The sequence below is a fragment of the Sus scrofa genome, chromosome 2 (assembly GCF_054392235.1).
Source record: "Sus scrofa isolate SSC_HxYL_T2T_F1_AM1 chromosome 2, Sscrofa_HxYL_maternal_Yorkshire_Landrace_v2.0, whole genome shotgun sequence".
Taxonomy (NCBI): Eukaryota; Metazoa; Chordata; class Mammalia; order Artiodactyla; family Suidae; genus Sus; species Sus scrofa.
The window spans coordinates 7,586,019-7,611,680 of NC_139384.1; the positions used below are offsets into that span (position 1 = coordinate 7,586,019).

Consider the following 25,662-nt stretch of genomic DNA (forward strand, 5'->3'; position numbering starts at 1 on the left):
TTTGTTAAAAGGAGTAATTTTAGGCGGAGGCAGGGAAACGCTTGTGGGACTGCCAGGGAAGGCGTGACACGGCTTTGGGCAAAATCCCTTTCATTTCCCCGGAACACACAGTGGCAGGATTTGGCCGGCAGCGTGCAAACACACCGTATGATCAGAAGCTTTCTCTTCTGCTTCTGTGGATGAGAAGAAGCGCATGGCCTGAGATCAGAGTAGCCAGAGCTGGCCAGGGTTTTAACAAAGCCACACATTCTCCCGAAATGGGAGGCCGTGTGCCGCTGCGGTTACAGACTTCAGAGTCGACTGTCTAGATTTGAATCGCTTGCTGCTCTGTCCAATCTGTGTGGCCTTAGGAAAGGCTTTAGCCTCAGTTTCCTCCTCTGTAAAATGGGGGCAATCGCAGCTCTGCTCGGAAGGCTCTTGTGTAGACTCAATTTGTCCTCGGAGACAGTCCCTGATACGCAGGAAAGGCCTGTTATTCATGTCAATGTCATTATCATCATCCATCTTTTTTGCTAATGAGAACGGTGGGAACACACCGGAACCCCGGGGGCCAACGTGAGAAGGGCCTCTGGGGATCGGGGGTTGCATGGGCTCAGATCAGGGAGGGAGATGCTGTGTGAAGAATAAGCGCCAGAGTCCACTCCATGGAGTGAGGCTGGTGTAAACCTGAGTCAAAACGGGATTTGCACGTGGCTAATGTTGCTCGGTGGGTTTTGCTTGTTTGTTTGCTTGGCTGCACCTGTGGCACGCAGAAGTTCCCAGGCCCGGAATCGAACCTGAGCTGCTGCGGTGACCACGCCGCAAACTTCATGGCTAGGCTACGAGAGAACTCGTGGCTTGGTGGTTTTAGCGAAGAACTCTTCGTGTTTGGGAAAGAACACTTGTCAAGATGTTGGGGGGACTGGCCCTTTGGGCTTCCTTCCCATCCATGCTATTTGAGCAAATCGGAGGAGATTTTTGTGGGAAGCAGAGCTGGGGTTTCTAGGCTCCTGGTTACGTCCCCGTCCTGCTGGAGTCTGTCTGCCATGGGCTTCTGATTTCCTGTGGTTCTAACCTGGATGGATCTGCACCCTGGAAACTGAAAGTCAGCCCCCAGCCTTTATTTACACACACACACCCCACACGTGCACACACATATATGCACCATTTATTTAAGTCCTAGAGGTTTAAAGAGACAAAGGGTGTTTTTTCCTGTAGCCATGAGAACATCCGTGCCTGAACAGAACTGGACAGTCTGTTCTATTCTATTACTATTTTTTGGCCACAACCTCAGGATGCAGAAGTTCCCAGGCCAGGGACGGGACCCTCACCACAGCAGTGACCTGAGCAGCTACGGTGACACCAGGTCCTTAACCGCTAGGTCGCTGGGGAACTCTGGAACTAGACAGTCTTGCTTCCTGGATGCCTTCAGCCTCTGGGTTCCCTGGAGAGCCTCCGCCCCCACCCCCAGGTTTCTCCTGCCCCAGGATTGTTCTGTCCGCATTTTTGCTGCTGTTTTCTTTGCCAAAACTGGTGTCCTCAGGGTCTCACCTTTGCCCATGAGTCCCAGCCCAGAGAGTTCCCTAAGCCAAGACAGCTGTGCCTCTGAGAAGTCAGTTCTCAGCTGAGCGCGCTATAGGTGCCACATGAAACTGGTGCTCCATGGGCACATCCTGGGGGACCCAGGCAGGCACGCAGCTTCCCCAGGCCCCGCACCCACCGAGCCTGAAGGGGTGTATGTGGTCCTGTGGTTGCCCGGCTCCCGTCCTCTGTGCCAGGCCCAGGATCCCCGCGCAGCATCACCAGGCTTTGGGTTGGGACCGACACTGTCCCCAGCTTGCAGGAGATCAGGGAGAGGTTGCTTTGGGGGTGTGGGGCCTCGGGGCCGTGTCCCTCCTTTGTCCTTTGCTTCTGGTTCTCTCTCGGCTTCATTCTTATTACAGATCAGTTTTCTCCGCAGAGAGGGGAGCATGGCAGCCATCGCTGCAGGATTACAATTCTTGCTGCACCCCCAGAGGAGGGTTGCTTTTCTTTCTCCATTTTCCTTAAAAGCACCCCAGGAGAGGACTTTGGTGGACCCAGAGAGGGCACACGTGAGCCTGGGCCCAAAGAATATAATGATGCCACCGTACGGGAAGGGCCTTGGGTGGGTGGTGAGGTCTGATGTCTGTTCCTGGAGGAGGGGGTGGGAAAAGGGGTGTTTGTGGATGGGTGGGGCCCTGGAGACCCTTGACCACATTCCAGCCTTGTGTGTGGGGGGGTGGCGCTTGGACCCCAGGAATGGTTGAGCTTCTGCAGTCGGAGGCAAACAGAACAGAAACCCCACTGAACAATGGGGAGCTCTCTTCAGCCTCCACACTCTCTTCTCTCCCATTCATTCCATCCTTCATTCACCCAACAAACAAAAAGATATTGTTGAAAAGCTACCTTGGGTCGGGCCCTGGAGCTTGGTGGTGAGAAGAAGACAGAAGCATTCCAGCCTGTGGGGTACAGGGAGGGGGCAGGCCTCATCTCAACAGGCCCCCAACCCCCAACTTTGTGGAGACAGAGTCTAAGGGTGATACACAGGAGTCCCTGTCGTGACACAGCAGAAACGAATCAGACTAGGAACCGTGAAGTTGTGGGTTCAATCCCTGGCCTCGCTCAGTGGGTTGAAGATCCAGCGTTGCCATGAGCTGTGGTGTAGGTTGCTGACGTGGCTCAGATCTGGCGTTGCTGTGGCTGTGGCAGGTGCAGCTCTGATTCGACCCCTAGCCTGGGAACCTCCATATGCTGCAGGTGCGGCCCTCAAAAGACAAAAGACGAAAATAATAGTAATAATAATAATAATAAGGACGATGAAGAAAGTCAAGAGTTGGTAGGTGCGCGGTATTACATTTAGACTGGATAAGCAGTGGGGTCCTACTGTGCAGCACAGGGAACTGTGCCCAGTCTCTTGGGTTAGAACAGGATGGAAGATGGCATGAGGAAAAGGATGTATGTGTGCGCATGGCAGGCTCCCTGTGCTGACAGCAGAAATTGATACAACGCTGTAGATCGACTGTACTCTATTTATTTATTTTTTTTTGGTCTTTTTGCCATTTATTGGGCCGCTCCCGTGGCATATGGAGGTTCCCAGGCTAGGGGTCCAATCAGAGCTGTAGCCGCTGGCCAACTCCAGAGCCACAGCACCTCAGGATCCGAGCTGCGTCTGCCACCTACACCACAGCTCACGGCAACGCCGGATCCTTAACCCACTGAGCAAGGCCAGGGATCGAACCCGCCACCTCATGGTTCCTAGTCGGATTCGTTAACCACTGAGCCATGAAGGGAACTCCACGACTATACTCTAACTTAAGAAAAAGAAAGTTGGGAATTCCTCTTGTGGCTCAGCAGGTTAAGAACCCAGCTAATATCCATGAGGACCCGGGTTTGACCCCTGGCCTCACTAAGGATCCGGCATTGCCATGAGCTGGGGTGTAGGTCACAGATGCAGCTTGGATCCAGTGTTGCCATGGCTGTGGTGTAGGCCAGCAGCTGCAGATCCGCTTGGATCCTTAGCCTGGGAACCTCCATATGCCATGGGTGTGGCCCTAAAAAGCAAAAAAAAAAAAAAAAAAAAAAAAAAAAAAAAAAAAGAGAGAGAGAGAGAGAGAGAAAGAAAGTTGAGGACTAGGAGATTTTTTTAAATAAAAATGAAAAAGAAAGGAAAAGAAAGAGAAAGAAAGAAGAAAGGAAGGGAGAAAAAAGGAAAGAAAAGAGAGAGAAAGGAAGAGGGCTCGGGGCACAGGGAGGGTGGGGGCCCCAGCGGCGGGTCAGGATGACTTTGCCAACGAGGGACAAGCCCCCACCTGGGCCGGGAAGGAGCTGAGGCTGGTGAGGCTGGGAGAGGAGAGGGTCTTGGCGCCTCCAGACGCCTTTGGCTCAAACGCTGGTTTAAACAATGGAGCCAACATTGAACATTCTGGAGATTTCACGTGAAAATTGGGACCTCTGACTGGTTGGCACCCCTGGGCTCACAAGCTCCAGGGCGACAGTGGCTGGGCCTGATCGACCTCTGCCCCCGGCCGCCTTGGGCTCTCCGCCCGCCTGGTCTCCGCAGATGTCTGAGGTCACAACCTCCCTCTCCCCGGGGGGCGGGGGGGGGGAGATGCCACCCACCTTGATAAACCCCCACCCGCTGGCTGCAGACACACCGTGCCCAGTCCCCTTGGCTCTGCCTCCCTTTCAGATTCCACTCCTAACCTTTGAGCAAATCCAAGGGATGCTTCCTGCAAGTCGCACCGGCCCTCCCACCACCTCTCCGTGCCCCTCCCCCAGGTGTGTGTTCCCCGCTCCAGGCCAGAGCATCCTGCAGAGTCAGGTCTGAGCCCGGCAGTCCCTGCCTGGCCCCAAACCCTGCATGGCCCCTTCTCGCCCAGAGCAGAGTCAACGTTCCTTCTCACAGACACTGGCCCCAGGGACCCGGCTGTACCACCTGTGTGACCCCAGAGCCCACCGTGTCCCCCTCACTCGCACCCCTGGGCTGCACTGGCCTTCTGCCAAGCACACGCAGCCTCGGCCCCAGCTGGGCGCTGTCCTGCTGCAGCCACGCTGCTCCAGGCTTGCTTCAAGCTTAAGGAACCAATAAAGGGGAGAAATGGAGCAAAGCAGCCACAACCATTGACGAGGACGTGTCTCGAACATGTAATATTGTCTTAAAAGAAGTGACTTAGGACCATAGAGTGTCACCAAACATCATGTTGAGGGATGAGCCAGCAGGGGACACAGCATGAGGAAGACCTGAGAATGCAGGGGAGCAGTTACCTTGGGTCATGGGCGAGGAGCTGCCCTGGCACCTGCCGAGGGCTCACACGTTCCTATTTCTTTTTCTTTTTAAAAAATATTTACTCGTGTATTTATTTTGGCTGCACCTGTGGCATGCAAAATTCCCAGGCCAGGGATTGAACCCACGCCACAGCGATAACCCGAGCCACAGCCACGACAACGCTGAGTCCTTAACCCGCCAGGTCATCAGGAAACTCTTTTTTTTTTTTTAATTTTATTGAAGCGTGGTAGATGTGCTGTCACCAAAGTCCTGTTTCTTAAATACATGTGTGTTTGTTTTATTATAATTTTAACAATCGACTACAGTTGCCTTGAAATTAATTGACTGCACATATTTAAGCAAAATGTGTGTAATTTAATAGTCTTGGTACAGATCTAGGCGCCTGTGAAACCATCTCTATAATGAAGATAATGAATACATCTGTCACCCCAAAGATTTCTTTTTGCACCTTGAAAATCCCCCTTTCCCTCCCCCATCTCAGGCAACCCCTATTCTGCTTTCTGTCCCTAAAGATTAGTTTGCATTTTTTTTGTGCCTGTGTGGTCTTTTTAGGGCCACACCTGCAGCGTGTAGAAGTTCTCGGGTTAGGGGTCGAATCGAAGCTACAGTTGCCAGCCCACGCCATAGCCACAGCCACGCCAGATCCGAACCGAGTCTTCTACCCACACCACAGCTCACAGCAACGCCGGATTCTTAACCCACTGAGCGGGGCCGGGGATCGAACCTGCCTCCTCATGGATACTAGTCAGGTTCGTACCTGCTGAGCCACGATGGGAACTCCTAGTTTGCATTTTCTAGCATGTTATAAAAATATATGTTTGATTTAATTTGTATAGATATATGAAAATGTGTTACCGATTCATCCACTGACTGACCTTTGGTGGTTTCCAGCTTTGGGGAGTCGCAAATAAAGCTGCTGTGAACTTTCAAGGGCATGTCTCTGTGTGGGCAAATTCTCCCATTTCTGCTGGTAAATTAAAGCAGGGGAATGGCTGGGTCCTATGGTTGGCATATGTGTCACTTTTTAAGAAACTGCCAAGCTGTTCTCCAAGGCGGCTGTGCCATTTTCCATTCCCAGGGTTGCTCCGCATTCTTAGCAACACGTGGTCTTGCAAATGCTCGCCCTTCTCATGGGTGTGTGGTGGTGTCTGGTTGCGGTTTTCATGTGCATCTTCCTAGTGATGTTGATCAAGGTTCAAGTGCTTATTTCCCACCCAAATAGCCTCTTCGGTGAAGCATCTGTTCAAACTTTTTGCCTGCTTTAAAACGGGGTGATCTTTTTTTATAGTTGAATTACAAGCTTTCTAGCTAGAGGTCCTTTGTCAGGTATAGATTTTTCAAATATTCTCTTCAAAGTTTGTGGCTTGCCTTTTTTTTTGGTAAAAATTTCTTTTGGAGAGCCAAAAATCTGTCTTATGAAGTCCAATATATCATTTTTTTCTTCTACAGTTCATTTTTTGTGGTCTATCTTTGCCATACCCAAGGTTAAGATTCCCCCTTGTTTTTTATTTTTTTAAATTTTTTAAATTTAATTTTTATTTATTTTATTTTTTGCTTTTGAGGGCCGCACCTGTGGCATATGGAGGTTCCCAGGCTAGGGGGGAAATGGAGCTATAGCTGCCAGCCTACACCACAGCTCACTGCAACGCTGGATCCGTAACCCACTGAGCGAGGCCAGGGATCGAACCCCCAACCTCATGGTTCCTAGTCAGATTTGTTCCGCTGAACTCCCCCTTGTTTTTAAACTTCTAAAAGTTTTAACATTTTAGCTCATGTATTTAGGTCTATAATACATTTTTTTCTTGGCCACACCTGTGGCATGTGCGAGTTCCCAGGCCAGGGGTCAAACCGGTATTCTCGTGGATACTAGGCGGGTTCTTAACCAGCTGAGCCACAATGGGAATTCCCTGTTTCTGAACTTGATTCTATTATATCAAAAAAAAAAGTTCAGATTTGTTCTTCTTTCTCAAAATTGGCTTGGTTGATGTAGGTCCTTTGCATTTTCATATAAACTTTAGGATGAGCTGGTCATTTTCTACCCCCAAGCCTGCAGGCATTTGAATGGGATTGCATTGAACCTATAGATTAATTTGTGAAGAATTGACACCTTGATATTATAGAGTCTTCTAATCCACGAACTTGTTACATCTTTCCATTTATTTATTTTCCTTCATCCCTCTCAGGAGTGTTTTATAGTTTGGGGTTTACAGATTTTGCCTTTCAGTGGTTGAATTTATCTCCAGGTATCATGCTGTTTTGAAATGGTCCTGCATTAAAACATTCAACTTCTGATTGTTATTAGCTACTGAAATACAATAGACTTTTTTGTGTATTGACCTTGAATCCTACAACTTGCTTAGACGGATTTATTCGTTCTAGTAATATTTGCGGGGATTTCTTAGGATTTTCTGCAGTTACATCATCTGCAAATTGAAGGCAGTTTTATGTCTTCCTTTCTCATTAATATGCCTTTTATTTTTTCTTGCTTTATTACACTGACAAGGAACAATGTTGCATAGAAGTGGTGAGAGAGGATATCCATGCCTCATTTCTGATTTCACCAGGAAAGCTTTCAGTCTTTCGTTATTAAGCATAATGGTACCCCCAGGTTTTTCAAAGATGCCCTTTATCAGATAGAAGATGTTCCCTTGTAGTCCTAGTTTGCTGAATGTTATTTACCAGGAATGGATGTTGAGTTTTGTCAAATGGACTTTCTATATCTATTGAGATGATCATCTGGTTTTTCTTCCATAGTTGTTAATAATTTAGGTTGCTAACCTTGATTTTTGAATGTGAAACCAATTTTGCATTCCTGGGATAAACGCCACTAGGTCATGATATATTGCCCTTTTAAATATATTGTTGGATTCAATGTTTTAATGTTTGTTAAGAATCTTTGTGTCTATGTTTGTAAGAGATATTGACGTATTTTTCTATTCTTATAATGTCTTTTGAAGTTTTGGCATCAGGGTAATGCTGGACTCATACAATGAGTTGGGAAGTTTTATCTTAGTTTTATGGAAGATTTTTTGTAGAATTGGTATTATTTCTTGCTTAAATGTTTGGCAGACCTAACCAAAGGAGCCATCTAAGCCTGAAGTTTTCTGTGTGGGAAGGTTTTAAACTATAAATTCAATGTCTTTAATAATTACAGGGCTAATAATGCTTTCTATTTCTTCTTGAGTGAGCTTCAGTATTTTGTAATCTTTAAGGTATTTGTTAATGTAATCTGTTGTCAGATTTATTGGTAAAACTTCCCTCGTAATAGTTCCTTATCTTTTAACATCTGTAGGATTTGTAGTGATGCTTCCTCTTTCATTTCTGGTATTGGCAATGTGTGCCTTCCTCCTGCCCCTCTCTCTGATCAGTATGGTTAGAGGTTTACAAGTTTTATTGATCTTCTCAGAGAACCAGCTTAAGGTTTTATTGATTTTTCTTGATCATTTTATATTCTCCGAATTCTGCTGTTTGTTATCCTTCTTCTTCTATGTACCTTAGGTTTCATTCGCTCTTCTTATTCTAGTTTCTTAAGCTGGGGTATTTTATTTAAGACTTTCTTCCTTCCCAGTGTAAGCACTTAATAAGATGAATTTCTTTTTATCACTGCTTTAACTTCATTCTACAAATTTTGATATGTCATTAAAAATTTTTTTTCGTTCAGTTCAAAATATTTTCTGTTTTCCTTTGTGATCTCTTCTTTGACCCATGGGTTATTTAGAAGTGTGTTGTTCTGGAGTTCTCTTGTGGTGAAGCTGGTTAAGGATCCAGTGTAGCCACTACAGCAGCTTGGGTTGCAACTGTGGTTTGGGTTTGATCCCAGACCCCAAGAAAATTCACATACCACAGGTGCAGCCAAAAAAAAAAAAAAAAAAAAAGTGTGTTGTTCAGAGTTCTCATTGTGGTGCAATGGAAATGATTTCGTGCGGTGGAAATGATTTCAACTGGTGACCATGAGGTTGGGGTTCAGCCCCTGGCCTCACTCAGTGGGTTAAGGATCCAGCATTGCAGTGAGCTGTGGTGTAGATTGCAGACATGGCTCAGAGGCTATGTTGCTATTGCTGGGGCTGTGGTACAGGCCAGCAGCTGTAGCTCTGACTAGACCCCTAGCCTGGAAACTTCCATGTGCAAAAAGCAAAAAAAAAAAAGAAAGAAAGAAAAGAAAAGAAAGTGTGTTGTTCAGTTTGAAGAAGTTTCCTAGATATGCCTCTGTTATTTCTTTCTTTCTTTTTTTTTTTTTTTGTCTTTTTTGTTGTTGTTGTTGTTGCTATTTCTTGGGCCGCTCCCGCGGCATATGGAGGTTCCCAGGCTAGGGGTTGAATCGGAACTGTAGCCTCCGGCCTATGCCAGAGCCACAGCAACTCGGGATCCGAGCCGCGTCTGCAACCTACACCACAGCTCACGGCAATGCCGGATCGTTAACCCACTGAGAAAGGGCAGGGACCGAACCCGCAACCTCATGGTTCCTAGTTGGATTCGTTAACCACTGCACCACGACGGGAACTCCTACTCTTTTTTTTTTTTTTTTTTTTTTTTTTTTGTGTTTTTGCCATTTCTTGGGCTGCTCCCGCGGCATATGGAGGTTCCCAGGCTAGGGGTCTAATCGGAGCCGTAGCCACCAGCCTATGCCAGAGCCACAGCAACACTGTTATTTATTTCTAATTTAATTCCATGATGATCCAAAAACATAATTCGTGTGATTTGAATTTTTTTAAATTTATTATGTGTGAAGTAAGGCTGAGGATTCACAGGGGCCACTGGCGGGGGAAGTTGAATCTTTATCATGAGCCACCAGAGGGATTTAAGCCAACAGGGAATTTGATTTGATTTGGGCTTGATTGGTCTGGTGTGCATCAGGTGGGAAAGAGGGGAGCTGCGATTTCTGGGAGGAGGAACCTTGAGCTTGGAGTTTCTCTGAGCTGTCCAAGGAGAGGGGGCAGTTAGTTGTCTAAAGGGTCTGGGTCTCCGGGGAAGGGTATAACCTTGTGACAGGGCTGCAGGTATCAAGTGTGGAGGGATGAAGGGGAGGGCGAATTGCCTGGTGTTCTGGAAAGAGTCAGGCCAGGCTTCAGCTGTGTGACTCTGAGCACGTCACGCCACCTCTCTGGGCTTTCGTTTCCTCACCTCCAAAATAAATGATCAGCCTTGAGGATCCCATTGTTTTAACCGCCTGGGCGGCTGCTCACATCGGGAGGGTCTGCGTGAATTAGGAAACGATGACCTCTCGAGACAGACAGACACAAATAGGTGCCCCTGCCAGGTAAGGCCTATAATTAAGGCCCAGTATTCTGCGCTGCCTTGGCATGTGCTGAAACTGATGACTTAACTGCTGGTGTCCTTCCCCACTCTGCTCCTGCGGGGAAGGTCCCCCAGCCAACGTCTCACAAGGGGCCAGGACCAGTTCCTGTCATCCCTCAGCCATGGGGTCTGTTCCCTGCCAACTCCTGCGGAGTTATTCAAACAAGCCTGTTTCACACAGACTCCTGTGGAACCAGGGATCCCCCCATCCTCAATACTAAAAAGCCTGCCTCCTGCAGCCTTTGCTGGTTCTCTCTGTTCCTGAGGGCAGCACCACGTGACCTGTTGACCTGCCCAGACTGTGGGTATATGCGGTTAAGAAACCCTGGTCCATCTCATCTTAAGCCTTCCCTGTAATACAGGGCGGGATGCCTCCTTCACTGACGGTGTAAGCAGGAGGCGATTAAAACAGCCTCTTGCTTGGAGGGAACACAGCCCCTGGTTAGGCTAAGTGCCTGGGCTGGTGCAGCCTGGGCTGGGTTTCAGGCTCATGTCCCTCCCCTGCTGGTACCTGGGGGCAGAGCATACCTGGATGCCTGCAGCTGGTAAATCCAGCAGGAGGTCCTATTTGTTGGGTTCTGATCTGGTCCAAGATCTGCTAACCCTGTTGCCCATACCAGGAGCTTGATTCCACGAGTCTCCTTTTACTGGGCTCTGAGTGGCAGGGAAGAGGCTGGAACCCAGGTCTGTCTGGACCCTGCCCTCCCTGTCCTATGAGCCACTTCAGAAGCTGGGAGGTGAGACACCTACAGCGCCAGGTTCTGAGAAATGAGTGTGAAGATGGGAGCCTGGCAGGGAAGGGGGAGGACCCATCGTGTTAACCAAGAGGCTGCGAGGGCAGCCCGGCTGAGTGTGTGCTTCTGCCAGGGGCTCCTGCAGGGCTGAGTTGGTGGAGGGGCCGGCGGGGCAGGGAGAGCAGCAGTGAGTGGTGAAGCAGCCTTTAGCCTCAGCAGATGGCCTTGCTGCCACACCCTCCAGGACGCCCAGATGGCTTCCACCCTCTGAGCGTGGAAGAGGCAGTTCCCTCCGCAGGGGTCTTTGGCCAAAGGAGCTCCTGCAGGCAGAATTTTCTAGAACCGGGTGCTTTCTGTAATGATCACCTCTCGCCGGCCACCCCTGGCTGCTGCTGACCTCCTGGAGTCATCAAAAGAGAGAGCAGTGGGTGGTGAGATGGCTACACGTCCAGATCCTGGGGTAAGGGGTGAGGGCTAAGTCCTATAGGCGTGTAAGCTCTACCCAAAGCATAGGCAGTGCCTGGAACATAGTAGGTACACAGCAAAAACAAATGAAGTAAAATTGCGGATTAAGTCCCAGCTTTCCTGCCTCTTGGCTGGGCATCCTTAGGTGAGTCATACAACGTCTCTGTGTCTCCATTTCCTTGATGGTGAAATTGGACAGAACCACATGGGGTTGTGGTGTGGATCAAAGCAGATGCTGCATGGAAACAATAGGGCTCCCTAAGCACCCACTGCTCTTGTCACTATTATTGTGAGCTTGGCTGCTGTTCAGTGGGAGGGCCGCCCATGAAGCCCGTCGCCCGAGACACAGCAGCCGTGTATACAGAGCATGCGCTGTGGGCCAGGCGCTGTCCTCGGTGTTTTCATACGGTTATTCACTGAAAACTGAAAACAGGTCTGAGCTAGACTTGTGTGTGTGTGTGTGTGTGTGTGTGTGTGTGTGTGTGTGTGTTCCCAGCAGCCATTTTATCAATGAGTTAGTGGAAAAAGTGATTCTGGCTTTAAAGAAAGTTACAAAACCTTCCTTTGTTCCTATTCTCTCAAAAAACGCAGGTGAAACTAGCATGGTCCATCCCCAGAGGGCCTAAGAGGGAGGCCCTGACCAGAGGGCTGGGCCTGGGCTTCTTTGCAGGAAGGTCCCGGGAGGACGGTTGAGGCTCTCTTTCTCTTCTTGTGTCAGTTTGGTAAGAGCGGGAAGGAACGGCCCACATAGGCAGGGATTCAGGCTCAGGCTGTCCGGCTGCAGAGCCAGGATCTTGACCAGGTTGTTTTCCTGCCTAAGGTACAATCACCTGCTCCCTGTGAGGCCTCGAAATCGCTTCAACTCTCTGAGCCTCTTGTAAGCAGGGATTGCAATGGCCTCCTCCAGGCAGGGTTGTCATAAAGATTCAACGGGAGTTCCCATCATGGCTCAGCAGAAATGAGTCTGACGAGCATCCAGGAGGATGCAGTTTCAATCCCTGGCCTTGCTCAGTGGGTTAAGGATCTGGCGTTGCCGTGAGCTGTGGTGTAGGCCGCAGATGCGGCTTGGATCCTGCATTGCTGTGGCTGTGGTGTAGGCTGGCAGCTACAGCTCTGATTGACCCTTAGCCTGGGAATCTCCATATGCCGTGGGTGCAGCTCTAAAAAGACTAAAAAAAAAAAAAAAAAAAAAAAAAAGATCCAACAGATTCGGAAATATGCTGCCCTGAGTGTGGCAACAGGAAAGCCATAAACACTGAATGAACTTGAGCTGCAAGCATCACGATGACCAGCCGGGCCCTGTTCCCGCCCTCCCTGCCCAAGATGTCTCCTTGACCTTGGGCTGTGGGTGCACCTGCGGTGACAGGTGCGACCCTGCCCAGCTGCATCACGCCCAGCGTGGCTGTGGGTCACTCACTGGTTCTCCAGGTCCTGGATGGTGTCGGGGAGTGGAAGTCCCTGGGTCTCCGGGAGGAAGAGGACAATGAGGCTGGCGACGGTGGGGAGGATGCCATAGGCAAGGAAGGGCAGCAGGGGCAGGACCTGGTGTGTCATCCTGATCAGGGGCTCATCACAGACCCCAGTCGACTCGCCGAATGCAGGAAGCCTTCTGCCGTCATTCTATGGGTAGAGAGGAGGGCCTGGACCCTTGTCACAGCTGCCACTTTGAGGAGGGGGACTGTGCCAGAGAAGGTGCTGCTTGGCTGGGACAGGGGATGCGAGGGGAGGTAAAGCTGGACTGGAGGAGTTGCCCTCCTCAAGGTTTCTTCTGACACCACCTCCTCCACGGAGCCCACCTAGATTTTTCCATCCAGAGGTGGTCTCTGTTTCTTGGAAATATCCAGAGTCCTTCGTGGGGACTCTCTAGGGCCCACCCTATTCTCCATGGTCTCAGGTCTTTCGGAGGCTCATCTCAGGGCTTCTGCTGGGCCCCTGAGCTCCCAGTTCAGGCTTTCTATGTAGTATCAACAAAATCAATCAAGATGCGTCAAAAAAGAAATCAAAGAAGGGACACAGGAGTGAGTGAGGGAGCATCTCGAGGGAGGCTGGGCCAGGCCTCTGGGGACTGGGACCAGCCCGACCCGTCTTCTGAGCAGGTCCTTGGCCAGCCTCAGTCTACCCAACTGTTCAGTGCAGGGATGGGGGGCTGGCTTAACTCTAGACCACTGCTTTCCCCACCATGTCCCATGGGGCCCTTGGGTTCCAAGGAGGTGACCTGGGGCTCTCCTGGCAGCTCTTGGTCTCCTTACCAGGACTCTTAGGAAATTTCACCTTAACCCAGGGCTCTGTGGATCAAAGCGGTTTCCAGCCCAGAGGCACCTGGATGCCCAGGGAGGGGCTTCTGGGGAGGCACTGGCTGAACACGTGCCTTTGGGGGCAAGACTCCAGGAGAGACATCTGCTCAGCTTCACGTTGCACTGGGTTCCTCGCGCCCCCTGCTGTGTGTCCCTGGGTGCCCAGCCCCTCCCATGGGCCCCTCCCAGGGGTGTTGCTTTCTTGCCCACCCCCAGGGGTGGGGGCCCGTCCTGGGCACAGCCTGCAGCCCGGCCTACCGCAGCACAGTCGGCAAGAGTTCCAGCTTGTAGATCATGAGGCAGGTTAGGCTGACGGCGAAACATGCCTTTCCCAGCACAGCAAGGGCCATGCGCAGGGCCTGCAAATCTGGGCAGACGACAGGGTGAGGGGTCACGGTGGTGGGTCTGCCCCGGAGGCTCCCTGGGGGCCTGGAGCAGAGTGGCTGGCTCCTCCCACAAGGCTGCCTTGGGCTGAGAGTGGGTGCCAGGCAGTGCTGAGCAGGTGCCGAGCTGCCTGGGCCCTGGGTAGGGATGCAGCTCAAGAAGGCATCAGGTCGATGGGCTGCGAGTGAGGTGCAGGCCAGACCCAGCCAGGTCTGCAGTGGGAGCGCATCAAGGGGCGGCTGTGGATGGCGCTCCGGGGTGGCAGTGCCAGGGTTCCCAGGCCCTGGACTGCCCAGCTACTGGGAGCCTGCCCACTGCCCCTCAGCCTGCCTGTGGGGCCCCTGGCCTGGGGTCCCAGGTCAATGCCACACCCCAGCGGTCGTCCTGGGCCTCCGCTCCCCCTTCCCCTATGTCCTCAGGAAGAGTCTCATCAGCTCTCATGTGCTCAGCGCTGCATCTTGCTCAGAGTTTGGACTCAGGACCTGCCCTCCATTCTCACTCAGGCCTTCACCTCCCTCCTGGCTTTCCCGCCACCGCAGAACACCCGTCCCTGCCTGCTCCCCACCACGTCACCCACCTGGCGCAATAAAGTGAGATGTGGAGAAGGTTTCTGGGCATCACAGCCTCAGTGGGGAAGCCGCACCCCACCCCCCGCCGCCCCGGCCTCCCCAGTGCTCTCCTCTGTGACAAGAGGAAACACCACACACACGTGGCCCCGTCTGAGCCTTTCTCGCCTCCCGTGGGGCCTCTTCAGCCTCCCAGACCCTTCGTCCCGCTACAGACGCAGCCTCTAGCTTGTGTCTGGTCCAAGCCTGGCTCTGACCCTTGCTGCAGAGGGATCTCGGCCTCACCTCTCAGAACCAGTTTCCTCGGGAAGATGGGTGGGGGGCTGGTTGGGTTGCGGCCATCAGAGGCTTGGGCAGAGCTGGGGCACAGAGTCCCAGGCCCACCCTGGGGACCGGGGGGAAGGGAGGATGCCGGGGGCTGAGTGCCGTGCGGGTGGACGGGGAAGCTAGAGCCCCAGGGAGGGTAGTCCCGAGGCCTTCTCTCCCGAGGCCCTGGCCGCACCTCGTGGGATCATCCGCTGGCCAGGATGGCGAGGCCAGACATGGCCAGGGAACTGGCCAGGATGGTGCGGCAGCCAAAGAACCGGAGCAGGAAGGCCATGGTGGCCTGGGCCAGAAAGTCCACGGCCCCGAAGAAGACTTGGAGGAGGAAGATGTCACGCCCCAGTTTCTGCAGGTCAAGGACTAGCCCGTAGTAGGAGAGATTGAAGCAGAAGCTGTGGGGCAAATCCAGGAGTCAGGTCCCTGCTCCGCGAAGGAGGGGGCCCCCCTGCCGCCTCACCCCACACAGCAGAGCTTCCCCAGGAGAGACCCGCCCGCCTTGCACTGGGCAGCCTGCTGAACTCAAGATGTGTCTCCCAGGGTGAGGCTGTCCCAGGAAAGGGCGGAGAAGAGGTGGCCCATCCGTTCCTTGTGTGGGGCTTGGGTGTTGGCCTTGGGTGTGGGCCTTGGATGTTGGCTGCGGTGGGCTGGACATCACCTCTCAGGCTCCATGTTCACCAACCAGCAGGAAGACATGAGCTTCTCTGGGCAGAGAGGGCAGGGGATCAAGGTGACCTGCCCCCTGGTCAGGCTGTAGCATCCTCTGGCTGTGTTTCTTATTCCCAGTTGTGGCCCTGCTCTGCTAGCCGTGAGCCTGGGTGAGTCTCTGCCGGCCCCTCTCTGGAAGCCAGTTCCTTTGTCCTTGAAACATGGGATTCATAACAGAACAAATGTCTCAGAAGAGGATGCTAGGCGGTCCCCTCCCAGAATGGAAAGTCTTATTTCCCAGCCCCAGCTGGGGCTAGCATCCCATGGCAGGTCTACACAGGCCAGAGGGACAATTCCGAAGCATCACTCCCAGGTCCCCAGGCCGGGGCCTGGCTGTGACAGCATCACCTTGACTTCTCTCCTGCACCTGCTGCTTCCGGCTCTCCCTGGCCCTCCCCTCCCCTTCCTCAGGCGGTGATCCCTAGGCCCTTTCCGTGGACTCCCTGCTCACGGACTTCCAGCTCATCTTCGTCCCAGGGGTCCCCCCCCTCCGCCGCCCCCCGCCACAGGCTCCTGAGCAGGTGAACTTGCAGTAGCTGCATTTCTGCACCTCGGAGACTGACTCTGGCTCCACAAGTGGCCATGGTGGGGAATTATTCTTGACCCCTCTTCTAGTCTGTCCCCACCCCTGCCTTGCCAGAATGCTCCTCCCAGGCTCCCCTTCAGTGCCACCTGCTCGCTGCCCCTGGGGAGACATCTGGCACCCCCCTGGGCCAATGACCACAGAGAAAAGGCTGCAATGCCTGCAGGAACGCAGTGTTTCCTGCAGTTGGTGACAGGGCCTGCGAGAAGGGCCTGGCTGGGTCTGAAACCTGCTGACATGTGGGCAGCTCGAGCCTTAGCGGGGAAACAACTGGGTTAACAGCCAAAGACAAGGAAACCCAGGAGGATGCCGCCTCACAGCCTGAGATTTAAATAATAAAGGATGTGGGGTGGCTCCTGGGAAAACCGAGGAAGCCTTGATGGTTTTTGAAAGAACAGCCCTGGACTTTCAGTAGCACAGAAAACCTTCTAATTTATCAGAAAAAAATTTAAGCAAAAAAAGAGAGAGAGAGAAGCATTTGATGCATTCTTTGTTCTAAAATGCAGCACGTATTTGCCATTATAACCCATATGTGTTTAAATATAGCATAAGATAAACATTTTCTTCATCCTGAGTTTTGTTTCAAGATAAATCCCCCTCAAATCTGAGCCTCACGCCTCAATCTGCTCTTCTGAAAGTCACTTAAGCTGTATTTGTTTGAAGGACCTTTTCCTGGTCTTGGCACCCTTGAGTCCCAAGGTGGAGCCTCCTGGGACGGGATGGGGAGTCCACGCTCAGTGTGGGGCTGGCGGGAGTGGGGTCACGGGGCAGGTCGAGGAGGCAGCACAGCCTGGATCCAAATGCCTGCTCTGTCATCCTGAGCAGGTTTCTTGTCTCTCCCGGCCACTCTTTCCCCATCTGTCAATGAACTTATCTCATGGGGAGGTGCGTGCGTGTGTGTGTGTGTGTGTGTGTGTGTGTGTGTGTGTGGCCGGCCTGTGGTCCTTTCGCACTGGAGGAGTCCAGCTGCCAAGGTGAGTCCGGGGCGGACCAGCAGTGGTCCTTTCCAGCTATCGCTGGTCCCTTGGCTCTGAGGACACAGCTCTGCCTCTGCCCTGGGCTCCAGCTTGACCCTGGCACCCTGCCAGGACCACATCCCAGCCCTGCCTTCTAGCTGGCTTCTTATACAAGCCGGCCTCTGGACCACACCTGTACATGCTCCATCTCCTCCACCTGCCAGGCTCCTGCCCCCTGGGGGAGCCACCTGTCCTGGCTAGAAATGTACCCCGCGAGGCCTGCAGGGGCTCTTTCCCCTGGACACCCCCTCTCTCCTTCGCCCGGTCACTGGGGGGGATGGGAGGGTGGCGTACCTCACCACCAGCAACCTGCAGATTCTCCAGCGCAGCGTGAGCTCGCGGAACAGGTCCAGCACTGAATGGTGGGACTTGGCAGCGGCCACCTCCTCCTCCATGTTGGATGTCAGTACCTCCAGGGACAAGGGGGGCTGTGAATGTTGGGGCCATGGCCCTGCCCCACCCCCATGCCGGGAGTGGCGTCCAGATGAGCAGAGTGATGGGGAGAACCTGGCCTTGGCCTCTGGAGACTGGAGAGCCCTGGGAGTGGAGGTGGGGCTGAGGGCAGAAAGGGTTTTCTCGAGCCCCGGGCTGAGGGTTCATCAAGCAGACCTGGCCCCTACTCGGAGCCAAGGCGTGGGTCTTGTGTCCCAGTTCTAGTCTCTGAGGGGAGGGCTGCAGGAAGATTTTGGCAGCCACCCCACAAAGCCCTACCTCCCTCTTCCTTCCTCCTGGCTGGCATTGGGGCACACCTGCTCCAGGCACATGGCTCCTCCCTGCACCCCAAGTGCCTCTCAGTCTCTATCTGCACCCCAGGTGCTGCCTGCCCTGTGTTCCGCTCAGTCCTGGTCAACACGAGCTCACCTCCTCCTGGAAGCCTTCCCGGATCCTCCTGCCCCCAGGGAGCCCTGTGTCCTCTAGTCTCTGTCCGCACATCCTCCCAGATCTACTTCCCTGAAATAACCTTCAAATAAGCTTCTGCTTCCCCCGATACCTTGAGGTAAGCCTTCCGTTCGTGTGGATTAAGGTGGTGGAGAATAGAGGTGGTGGGGCGGGTGTGTGGCTGTTGTTGAGACGGGCTGTGTTGTTGGCGGTGGTGGTGTGGATGGTGGCCGTGGTGGACCTGGGGTGGTGGTGAGGATGTGACAATGACGGCAGTGCAGCCGGTGGGGATGGGAGGAGGGCGGTGTCCATGATGCAGAGCAGTAGACGCTGCTGTTAATTACGGGATTGGTGGTGCCGGTTGATAAAGATGAGGTCGGTTGTGGTGGTACCGCTGGTGGAGGTGATGGCAGTGGAAGTGATAGTGACGGTAGGTTCGTGGAACGTTGGAAAGCTGCTGCTGATGTAATGATGTTGGTGGCATTGTTACTTTTTTTTTCTTTTTTCATCTTTTTTGCCATTTCTTGGGCCGCTCCTGCAGCATAGGGAGGTTCCCAGGCTAGGGGTCCAATCGGAGCTGTAGCTGCCGGCCTGCGCCAGAGACACCGCAACGTGGGATCCGAGCCGCGTCTGCGACCTACACCCCAGCTCACGGCAACGCCGGATCCTTAACCCACTGAGCAAGGGCAGGGATCGAACCCGCCACCTCGTGGTTCCTAGTCGGATTCGTTAACCACTGCGCCACGCCGGGAACTCCCTGGCATTGTTACTGTCATTGTGGATGCCAGTGACGGTAGTGGTGTTTGTGCGGAAATGATGGGAGCGGTGATGGTGACGGCTGTGGAGGGTGATCAGGGCGAGGGTGCTTAGGGAGATGGTGGGGTTGAGGTGGTGGCGATGACAGTGGTACTGGCAGTGGTGACGCTGATGCCATCGTGTGGGTGGCATGGCTGGTTTGATGGAGGTGGTGCTGGAGTAGACGGTGGCGATGGGGAAGGTGTGGATACAACATCGGCGGACGTCCCTTCCTGGGTCACGTCCCACACTCTGGGTCACAAACAGCAGCATCTCACCTCGATGGTCAGTGTCCTTTTGGCTTCCTGGTGGCCATTTATCTTAGCCACTTTTTTGAGTTCCTGGAGTGCTTGATCCAGTTTGCCCATAATAATCAGCCTTCGAGCGGATTCTGGCAGCCACCTGTTAACGAAGCAGGTGCTTGGCAGTGTCTTCGTTCCCTTCGGGCCAAGACTGGCCACACCCCCCGGGGCCATGAGGAGGGAGGGTGGGCAGCAGGCCCTCTGGCTGCAGCAGGAGTGGGGAGAAGGCCACCGCTTCTCCCTCTGCACTGTTGATACCGGGATGGGAAGTCCCCGACGGTCTCAGAATAAAAATGCATCCTAGCACCTGGCCACCTTCTTCACCAGCCCCCAGTCTACGCCACCCCATCGGGCTCCCCCGCTGCCCGCCCAAGCCTCCCATTCAGCCAGCACACAGGCTGCCTGGACATGGGTGATTCTGGGGCCCTCTCTATGACAGAAAGAAAGCTTGCAGCGTGCTGAATTAAACACACACACACACACACACACACACACACACACACACACACACACACACACTCATTTAAAACATCCCCAGCCAGGAGTTCCCACTGTGGCTCAGTGATAACAAACTCTTCTCAACTCTGGCCCACAGGCACAGGAGAACTTATGGGGGCGGGAATCTGGGTATTGATTTCCCTCTATCTCTTCCTCTAGCCCCCCAACTCCCAAGCAGGTATTTCCAGATTTCAGGGATCTTTGCAACATCCCAAGTAATAGTGATAATATCTTTCCATATCCGGCGCTTGCCCTGGACGCCCACAGGCTGCGTGATGGGAAGGAGTGAGGCAGGTGGGTGTGGGGGAAGGACGGAGCCCTCAGGCCCAGAGGTCAGTGGGCTGGAGGAAAGCTCAGACCCTGGACTGCAGTGGCCACCCAGAACTCTGAGTCCCCGAGACTTCTCTCCCGTCTGCTCGCATCATTCTCTTCCACGGTCTTGGCATCTTAGGAGCCGTGGCCAATCAGAGGGGCAGGGGCGAGGGTAACCCCTTCCAAGTCCCCCTTCCATTCAGTGATGTTCTCCCCCAGGGAAAATGCCCCCCACTGCACTGACCAGGATATCAGGAAGATGACAAAGAAGGGCACCGACACAGCCAGCTGGATGGGTCGCCAGTCCCGCAGGGCGAAGGCCGTGGCGCCGAGGGCCATCTGGCCCACGCCGTAGGAACAGGCCATCATCGTCACGGTGACAGCCCTCATGCGGGTCGTGGTCCACTCCACCGCTGCAAGGCGGGGTGGGCACTCGGGTGAGGGCCACATGCCATGGCCTTGGGCCCCCTCCTCCCCACCCCGCCGTGGCCGGGGCGGGTGATCAAGGGACTCACTGAGCATTGTCGAGGTCAGGAGGAGGCCAGACCATCCCACAGAGCTCAAAAATCGGAGGCCACAGTAGACAAGGAAATTGGGGGCGACGATGGTGCTGATGGTGGCCACGGCCACCTGCAGGCAGCACCAGCTCAGTTTCGGTTTCCGCCCCAACCTGTTTTTGGAGACAAGCACAGTGGGGGCCTGGAGAGGGGCCCCGGGGACTTGGGTGGAGAGGCAGGTGTTTGTCATCGGAGGGCTGACGAAAGCCCGGACCCCTGCTGGAGCCTCCCAGGGCAGGCAGCACCTCCCTCTCAGATCGCTGGGGGGCCCCATTCAGCTTGCGTTTGTTGTAAAAATGGCAGAGGCCTTGCTCTCAGGGGGCAGGGTAACCTCGTGGTCAAGAATAGACTTTGGCAGGAGTTCCCATGGCGGCTCAGTGGGATCCACGAGGATGCGTGTTCGATCCCTGGCCCCGCTCAGTAGGGTTAAGGATCTGGTGTTGCTGTGAGCTGTGGTGTGGGTCACAGATGAGGCTTGGATCTGGCATTGCTGTGGCTGTAGTGCAGGCTGGCAGTTGCAGCTCTGATTCAACTCCTAGCCTGGGGACTTCTGTATGCTACAGGTGAGGCCCTAAAAAAAAAAAAAAAAAAAAAAAAAGAAAGAAAGAAAGAAAGAGAAGAAAAGAAAGGAATAGATTTTGGCATCAGGTGTCTGGGTTTGAGCCCAGCTCTGTTCTTCCAGGGTGACCTTGGGCACGTGACTGAATGTGTCTGAGCCACAGTTTCTCTGTAAAATGCAGGTATGCACAATGACCTGCTTCATGGAGTTCTTGCGAAATCATGATGCTGAATAAGAGGGCAGCGTCGCTGGAGGCTGAGTGCACTTGGCCTTGGCAAGCATGGGGACAGGAGGGCCCTCAGCCCTGAACCCGCATGCCCGCTGTGCCACTGCCGCCCCCAGGTCAGCTTAGCCCGAACCACTGCCTGCACGGAGTTGGAGGATGTGCTGTTTAGACTGGTGAGACGTGGGTGAACCTTGGCCTTGCCTGCCTGAGTAGGGCCTGGGAGCAGGGGCAGCACCCCAAATCTCAGGGTGAGGTCTGGAGCAGGGCCTAGGAGTGGGGACCGCACCCTAAATCTCGGGGTGAGGTCCGGAGGCTGACACCCGATGCCAACCCCAGGCTCACCGGGTGGCCTGCAGACTGACTGCAATTTGTCTCCTGGTGTGGGGGGCCATTGGGAGGGAGCAATGACCACATGGCAGCCAGTCCTCTGAAGGTGCAAGCTGGACCACATTGTGCCCTGCAGCTGGGGCCCCCCGCCACTCAGGATTATATAAGGCCCACGAAGAGTGACCACGTACCCAGCCCCCGCCCAGGCTTTGCATGTGATTAGTTCAGTCATCTCAGTCCCGTGGGTAGGTGGCAGGGTCCCCACTTATAGGAGGAAGCCGCGGCACGGAGAAGTAACAAACCCGTCTTCAAAGAAGCAGAGCACCTGAGGCTCAGAGTCTGCACCGCCAGGAGAGACAGGAGCCATTTATGCATAGTCATCATATTAGGCTTGTGTGCTGCGTGCTGGGACCCAGGACCCCTGACTCCCTGAAGCCCGTGGGGACATACAGGCTGAATGAGCTAATGAGAGGCGGGCACCGGCAGAGCCAGGACCTGTGAAGGGGAGAGCGGGCAGGGCCCTGGGACCTTTGCACCTGAAGCAGGAAGGCCTCCTGGAGGAGCAGCCTGGAGCCGAGGCCACCATGCCTTGCGCTCAAAGCAGCCGTGGGTGGAAACTTCTAGGCGAGGCTGCAGTGGGCTCTGTGGGCTGGAAGGGGGTGCTCCAGGAGGGGCCAGCAGGGCAAAGGGGAGAAGCCACATGCAGAGCCGGGGTGGTGGGGTGGGCGGGGCCTGTCCTCAGGGTGGGGACCCGGGGGACCTCAGGCTGGGCAGCCACCTGATCTGCAAAGCCACTCTGAGCGCCGCAGCAGAGTGAAGGCCAGTAGAGGCAGGAGACCCCAGAAGAGGCCCTGGCCAGCCCAGGCCAGAGAGGGTGTTGGCTTGGGCACGGGGATGGCACCAAGCAGGGGCGCTGGGCTGGGGCTGTGCTTTGGGGGATGAGCCGTCCAAACATCGGGGATGAGGGCCGGCTCCTGGGGGGCGGTTTTCCAGGATGGAGTCTGGTAGGGAGGGGGCTGGGCTGGGGGTAGAGAGACAGCACTTGGCCGTGGTAGAGGGGAGGTGCCTCCAAGTGGAAACTTCAAATCTGCAGTTAGATTTAGGAGCTGGGAGGGTGTACTGTGGGCATTTCAGCACTGGACAGCGGCGCCTCATGCAGAGAGAGAATCGCAGACCCAGGAAAGGAAGCCAAGCCTTGAACAGGGTCCTGGAGCGGGGGTGGGGGGGTGGGGGGGATGGTGGGAGGGAGACGAGTATTTCCAGTTCACTGCACTTCATGTATTGGAGTTAAAAGAGAGAGGTGTCTGTCTCTTCCCAGAAGACCATCAGCTCCCCAAGGGCAGGAGCAGTGTAGTGCTTGGCACACAGTAGGTGCTCAATAACATTTGGCACACAGTAGGTACTCCATAAAGTTTGAAGAGGAGAGCGTTGTGGACAGAGCGAACTTTTGGGGAAAATTCTCAGCTCAACCTGGCATCGAGGTTCAGATGTTGGCCTCTGGGGCCCCCGGGAAGCTGGGACTCAGACTACAGACCAGGGGAGGCCCTCTCTTAGGGGACACAACTTCATTGTCCACGAGGCTCACTCTGTTTGGAAGGAGCATGGAGGGAGGAGATACTCACCGGTGGGAGAGGAGGCCCAGGACGATGCTCCCCGCTATGGTCCCAGCCATGAAGATGGGCTGGCCTAGGGGCTTCAGGCCCTGGTGGGCGCACACCAGGTCCCACTGAAAGAGAAGGAGGGCGGGTCAGCCTGACTCAGGGGGTGTGGAAGAGCAGGCGGCAGAGGAAGGGCCAGGACCCTCAGCCATCTGACCACCCCCCATTGGGGTCCCCAGATCCCTAGGGCCAGGCACCCAGGTGGAAGGTGTGTGGGGACAGCAGGCTTCAACCCCCTACTCTCGGCCAGCAGCGCGACACATGTGTGACATGGCTCTGGGTCTGATGACGGTACGATGGCCACTTGCAGTGGGTAGTGGTTGGTGGTGGTTAAACCACAGCTGGAATTCTGAGGCTGCTGCTGACCGCCTGGGTGGGCCTGGGTAGATTCTGGCCCGTGGCTGAGCCTGTCTCCTCCAAAAACGGGGCCCTACAATTGCTTCTGCCACAGGGCTCTGAAGATGAGCACAGAGGGCTGGGCACGTGGCACCGTGATTTCTTCTGCCTCCTGCGGGGACCAGGCAGCCATCACCCCCCAAGTCAGCCCTTCTATTCACCCTGGCTGCTTTGCCCATGGCTCCCTCTTGTAATTACTGCAGTAGAACCCCCACCTCCCCGCCAGGCAGTCTCCACTCTGCAAAGTCATCTCTCTTTTTTGTGTCTTTTTAGAGCCTCACCCTTGGCATTTGGAGGTTCCCAGGCTAGGAGTCCAGCTGGAGCTATAGCTGCCAGCCTACACCACAGCCACAGCCATAGCAACACAGGATCTGAGCCACATCTACGACCTACACCACTGCTCACTGCAACGCTGTATCCTTAACTCACTGAGCGAGGCCAGAGATGGAACCCGCATCCTCATGGATACTAGTTGGATTCATTAATCACTGAGGCATGACAAGAACTCCCTGCAAAGACACCTCTTAAAAATGCAAATCAGATCATGACACCTTGTCCCAATGACTCTCCTTAGCACCTGAAGAAGGTCCAGGCCCTTTCCCCATATCCCCAGCCATCGGCTGACCCCCCAGCCTCTGTGCTGGGAGACACCGGGCCTGGTTCTGTTCCCTCCGCCATGGGACATGCTCACCCTTGGGTCGCCATCCCCACTGGGCTCTCTCCAATCTTCTTGTGACTGATCCCTTTTTTTTTTTCTTTGCCTTTCCTAGGGCCGCTTCCTGCAGCACCTGGAGGTTTCCAGGCTAGGGGTCCAATCGGAGCTGGAGTCGCCAGCCTACATCACAGCCACAGCCATGCCAGATCCGAGCCATGTCTGCGACCTACACCACAGCTCAGGATCCTTAACCCACTGAGCGAGGCCAGGGATCAAACCCGCAACCTCATGCTTCCTAGTCGGATTCGTTAACTACTGCGCCATGACAGGAACTCCTCTGTGCTGCTGTTCTGTCACTTGTTCAGTGGGCTCAATAATAAGACAGAGCTCATGAGAATGAATGAGATGGGGACTGCAGGGCAAGCATCAGAACGGTGGCTGCCACTTAAAGGGCGCGGGCGAGGGTTTGCTCCGCCGTTCTGACTGGTGGAAACGTTGGCTGAGTCTGAAATTCTCCTGCAGAATGTGAGCTGCTCGAGGTCTCCCTGTCTATCCCGTAACCTTGGCCCCAGGTCAGGATCTGGGCCATGCTAAGTAATCAGTAATTTTGTATTGGGGGAGAGAAATGTCATTTAACAGCAGTGATGGAGGCCGTCTAACCCCCCAGTCCTTGGGAGCCTGGGAGGAAGGAAGAGGTGGGATGGGGGTGGGGAGGGGGTTGAGGGGGTCCCTCACCTCAGTCACGATAGTGGAGGTGAATTCGCTGCGGTCAGAGACCCAGCCGTCCACACACGGCTCCGTGGCAGCCTCGCTCCAGTTGATGGCCGTGGCATTGGGGTCCAGGAGCTACCACTGTGGCTGACGGAAGCGGAGACACTGATGGGGCTCCTGGTTGAGGCCAGGTGGGATGGAGACAGCCAGGAGGGCCTCCGGGGTGAGGTGTGTGGAGACCTCAGAGCCGTTGTCCAGCAGGGGGGCCCAGCAGCGGTGGCCTGCTGAGAAGTTCTCCGCAAGCATTAGGAAGGGCATCCAGATGGAGAGGAGGAGGAGGGTGAGGGCCTGGAGGGCCTGGAAGAGGCCCCCAGCCCCTGTCTGCTCCAGGAGCTCGGTGAAGGCCATGGAGCGAGCAGCCAGCACAGGCCAGGTCTCCTGGGGGTCGGGGGGCTGGTGAGTGTCCGGCCTGCTGCTGGGAACCACGAGCCAGCGCAGCCTCGCTGGACCTGCCTCCGCGCACCGCTCATAGGGATGGGGCGGCTGTCCTGCTGCTGGTGCCCTGTGACCCGAGATGCCTGAGATACTTCAAAGAAACGCCTCCAAACAAAGGAGTGCCCATTGGATGCCCCGCT

The 25,662-nt window shown here is 54.4% G+C and overlaps 1 protein-coding gene across 1 annotated transcript; it reads right to left on the reverse strand.

Moving 5' to 3' along the window:
• Window positions 1–9,478: 9,478 nt before the first annotated feature.
• SLC22A11 (solute carrier family 22 member 11) lies at window positions 9,479–25,435 on the reverse strand. Its single transcript, XM_085010008.1, is given in 12 exon segments — window positions 9,479–11,215; window positions 12,698–12,848; window positions 12,851–12,900; window positions 13,833–13,941; window positions 15,027–15,041; window positions 15,044–15,240; window positions 17,447–17,562; window positions 19,105–19,228; window positions 20,183–20,351; window positions 20,454–20,608; window positions 23,230–23,333; window positions 25,052–25,435. Coding segments are annotated over 12 exon segments (1,638 nt in total). The 3' UTR covers window positions 9,479–11,151.
• Between the last annotated feature and the right edge of the window lie 227 nt (window positions 25,436–25,662).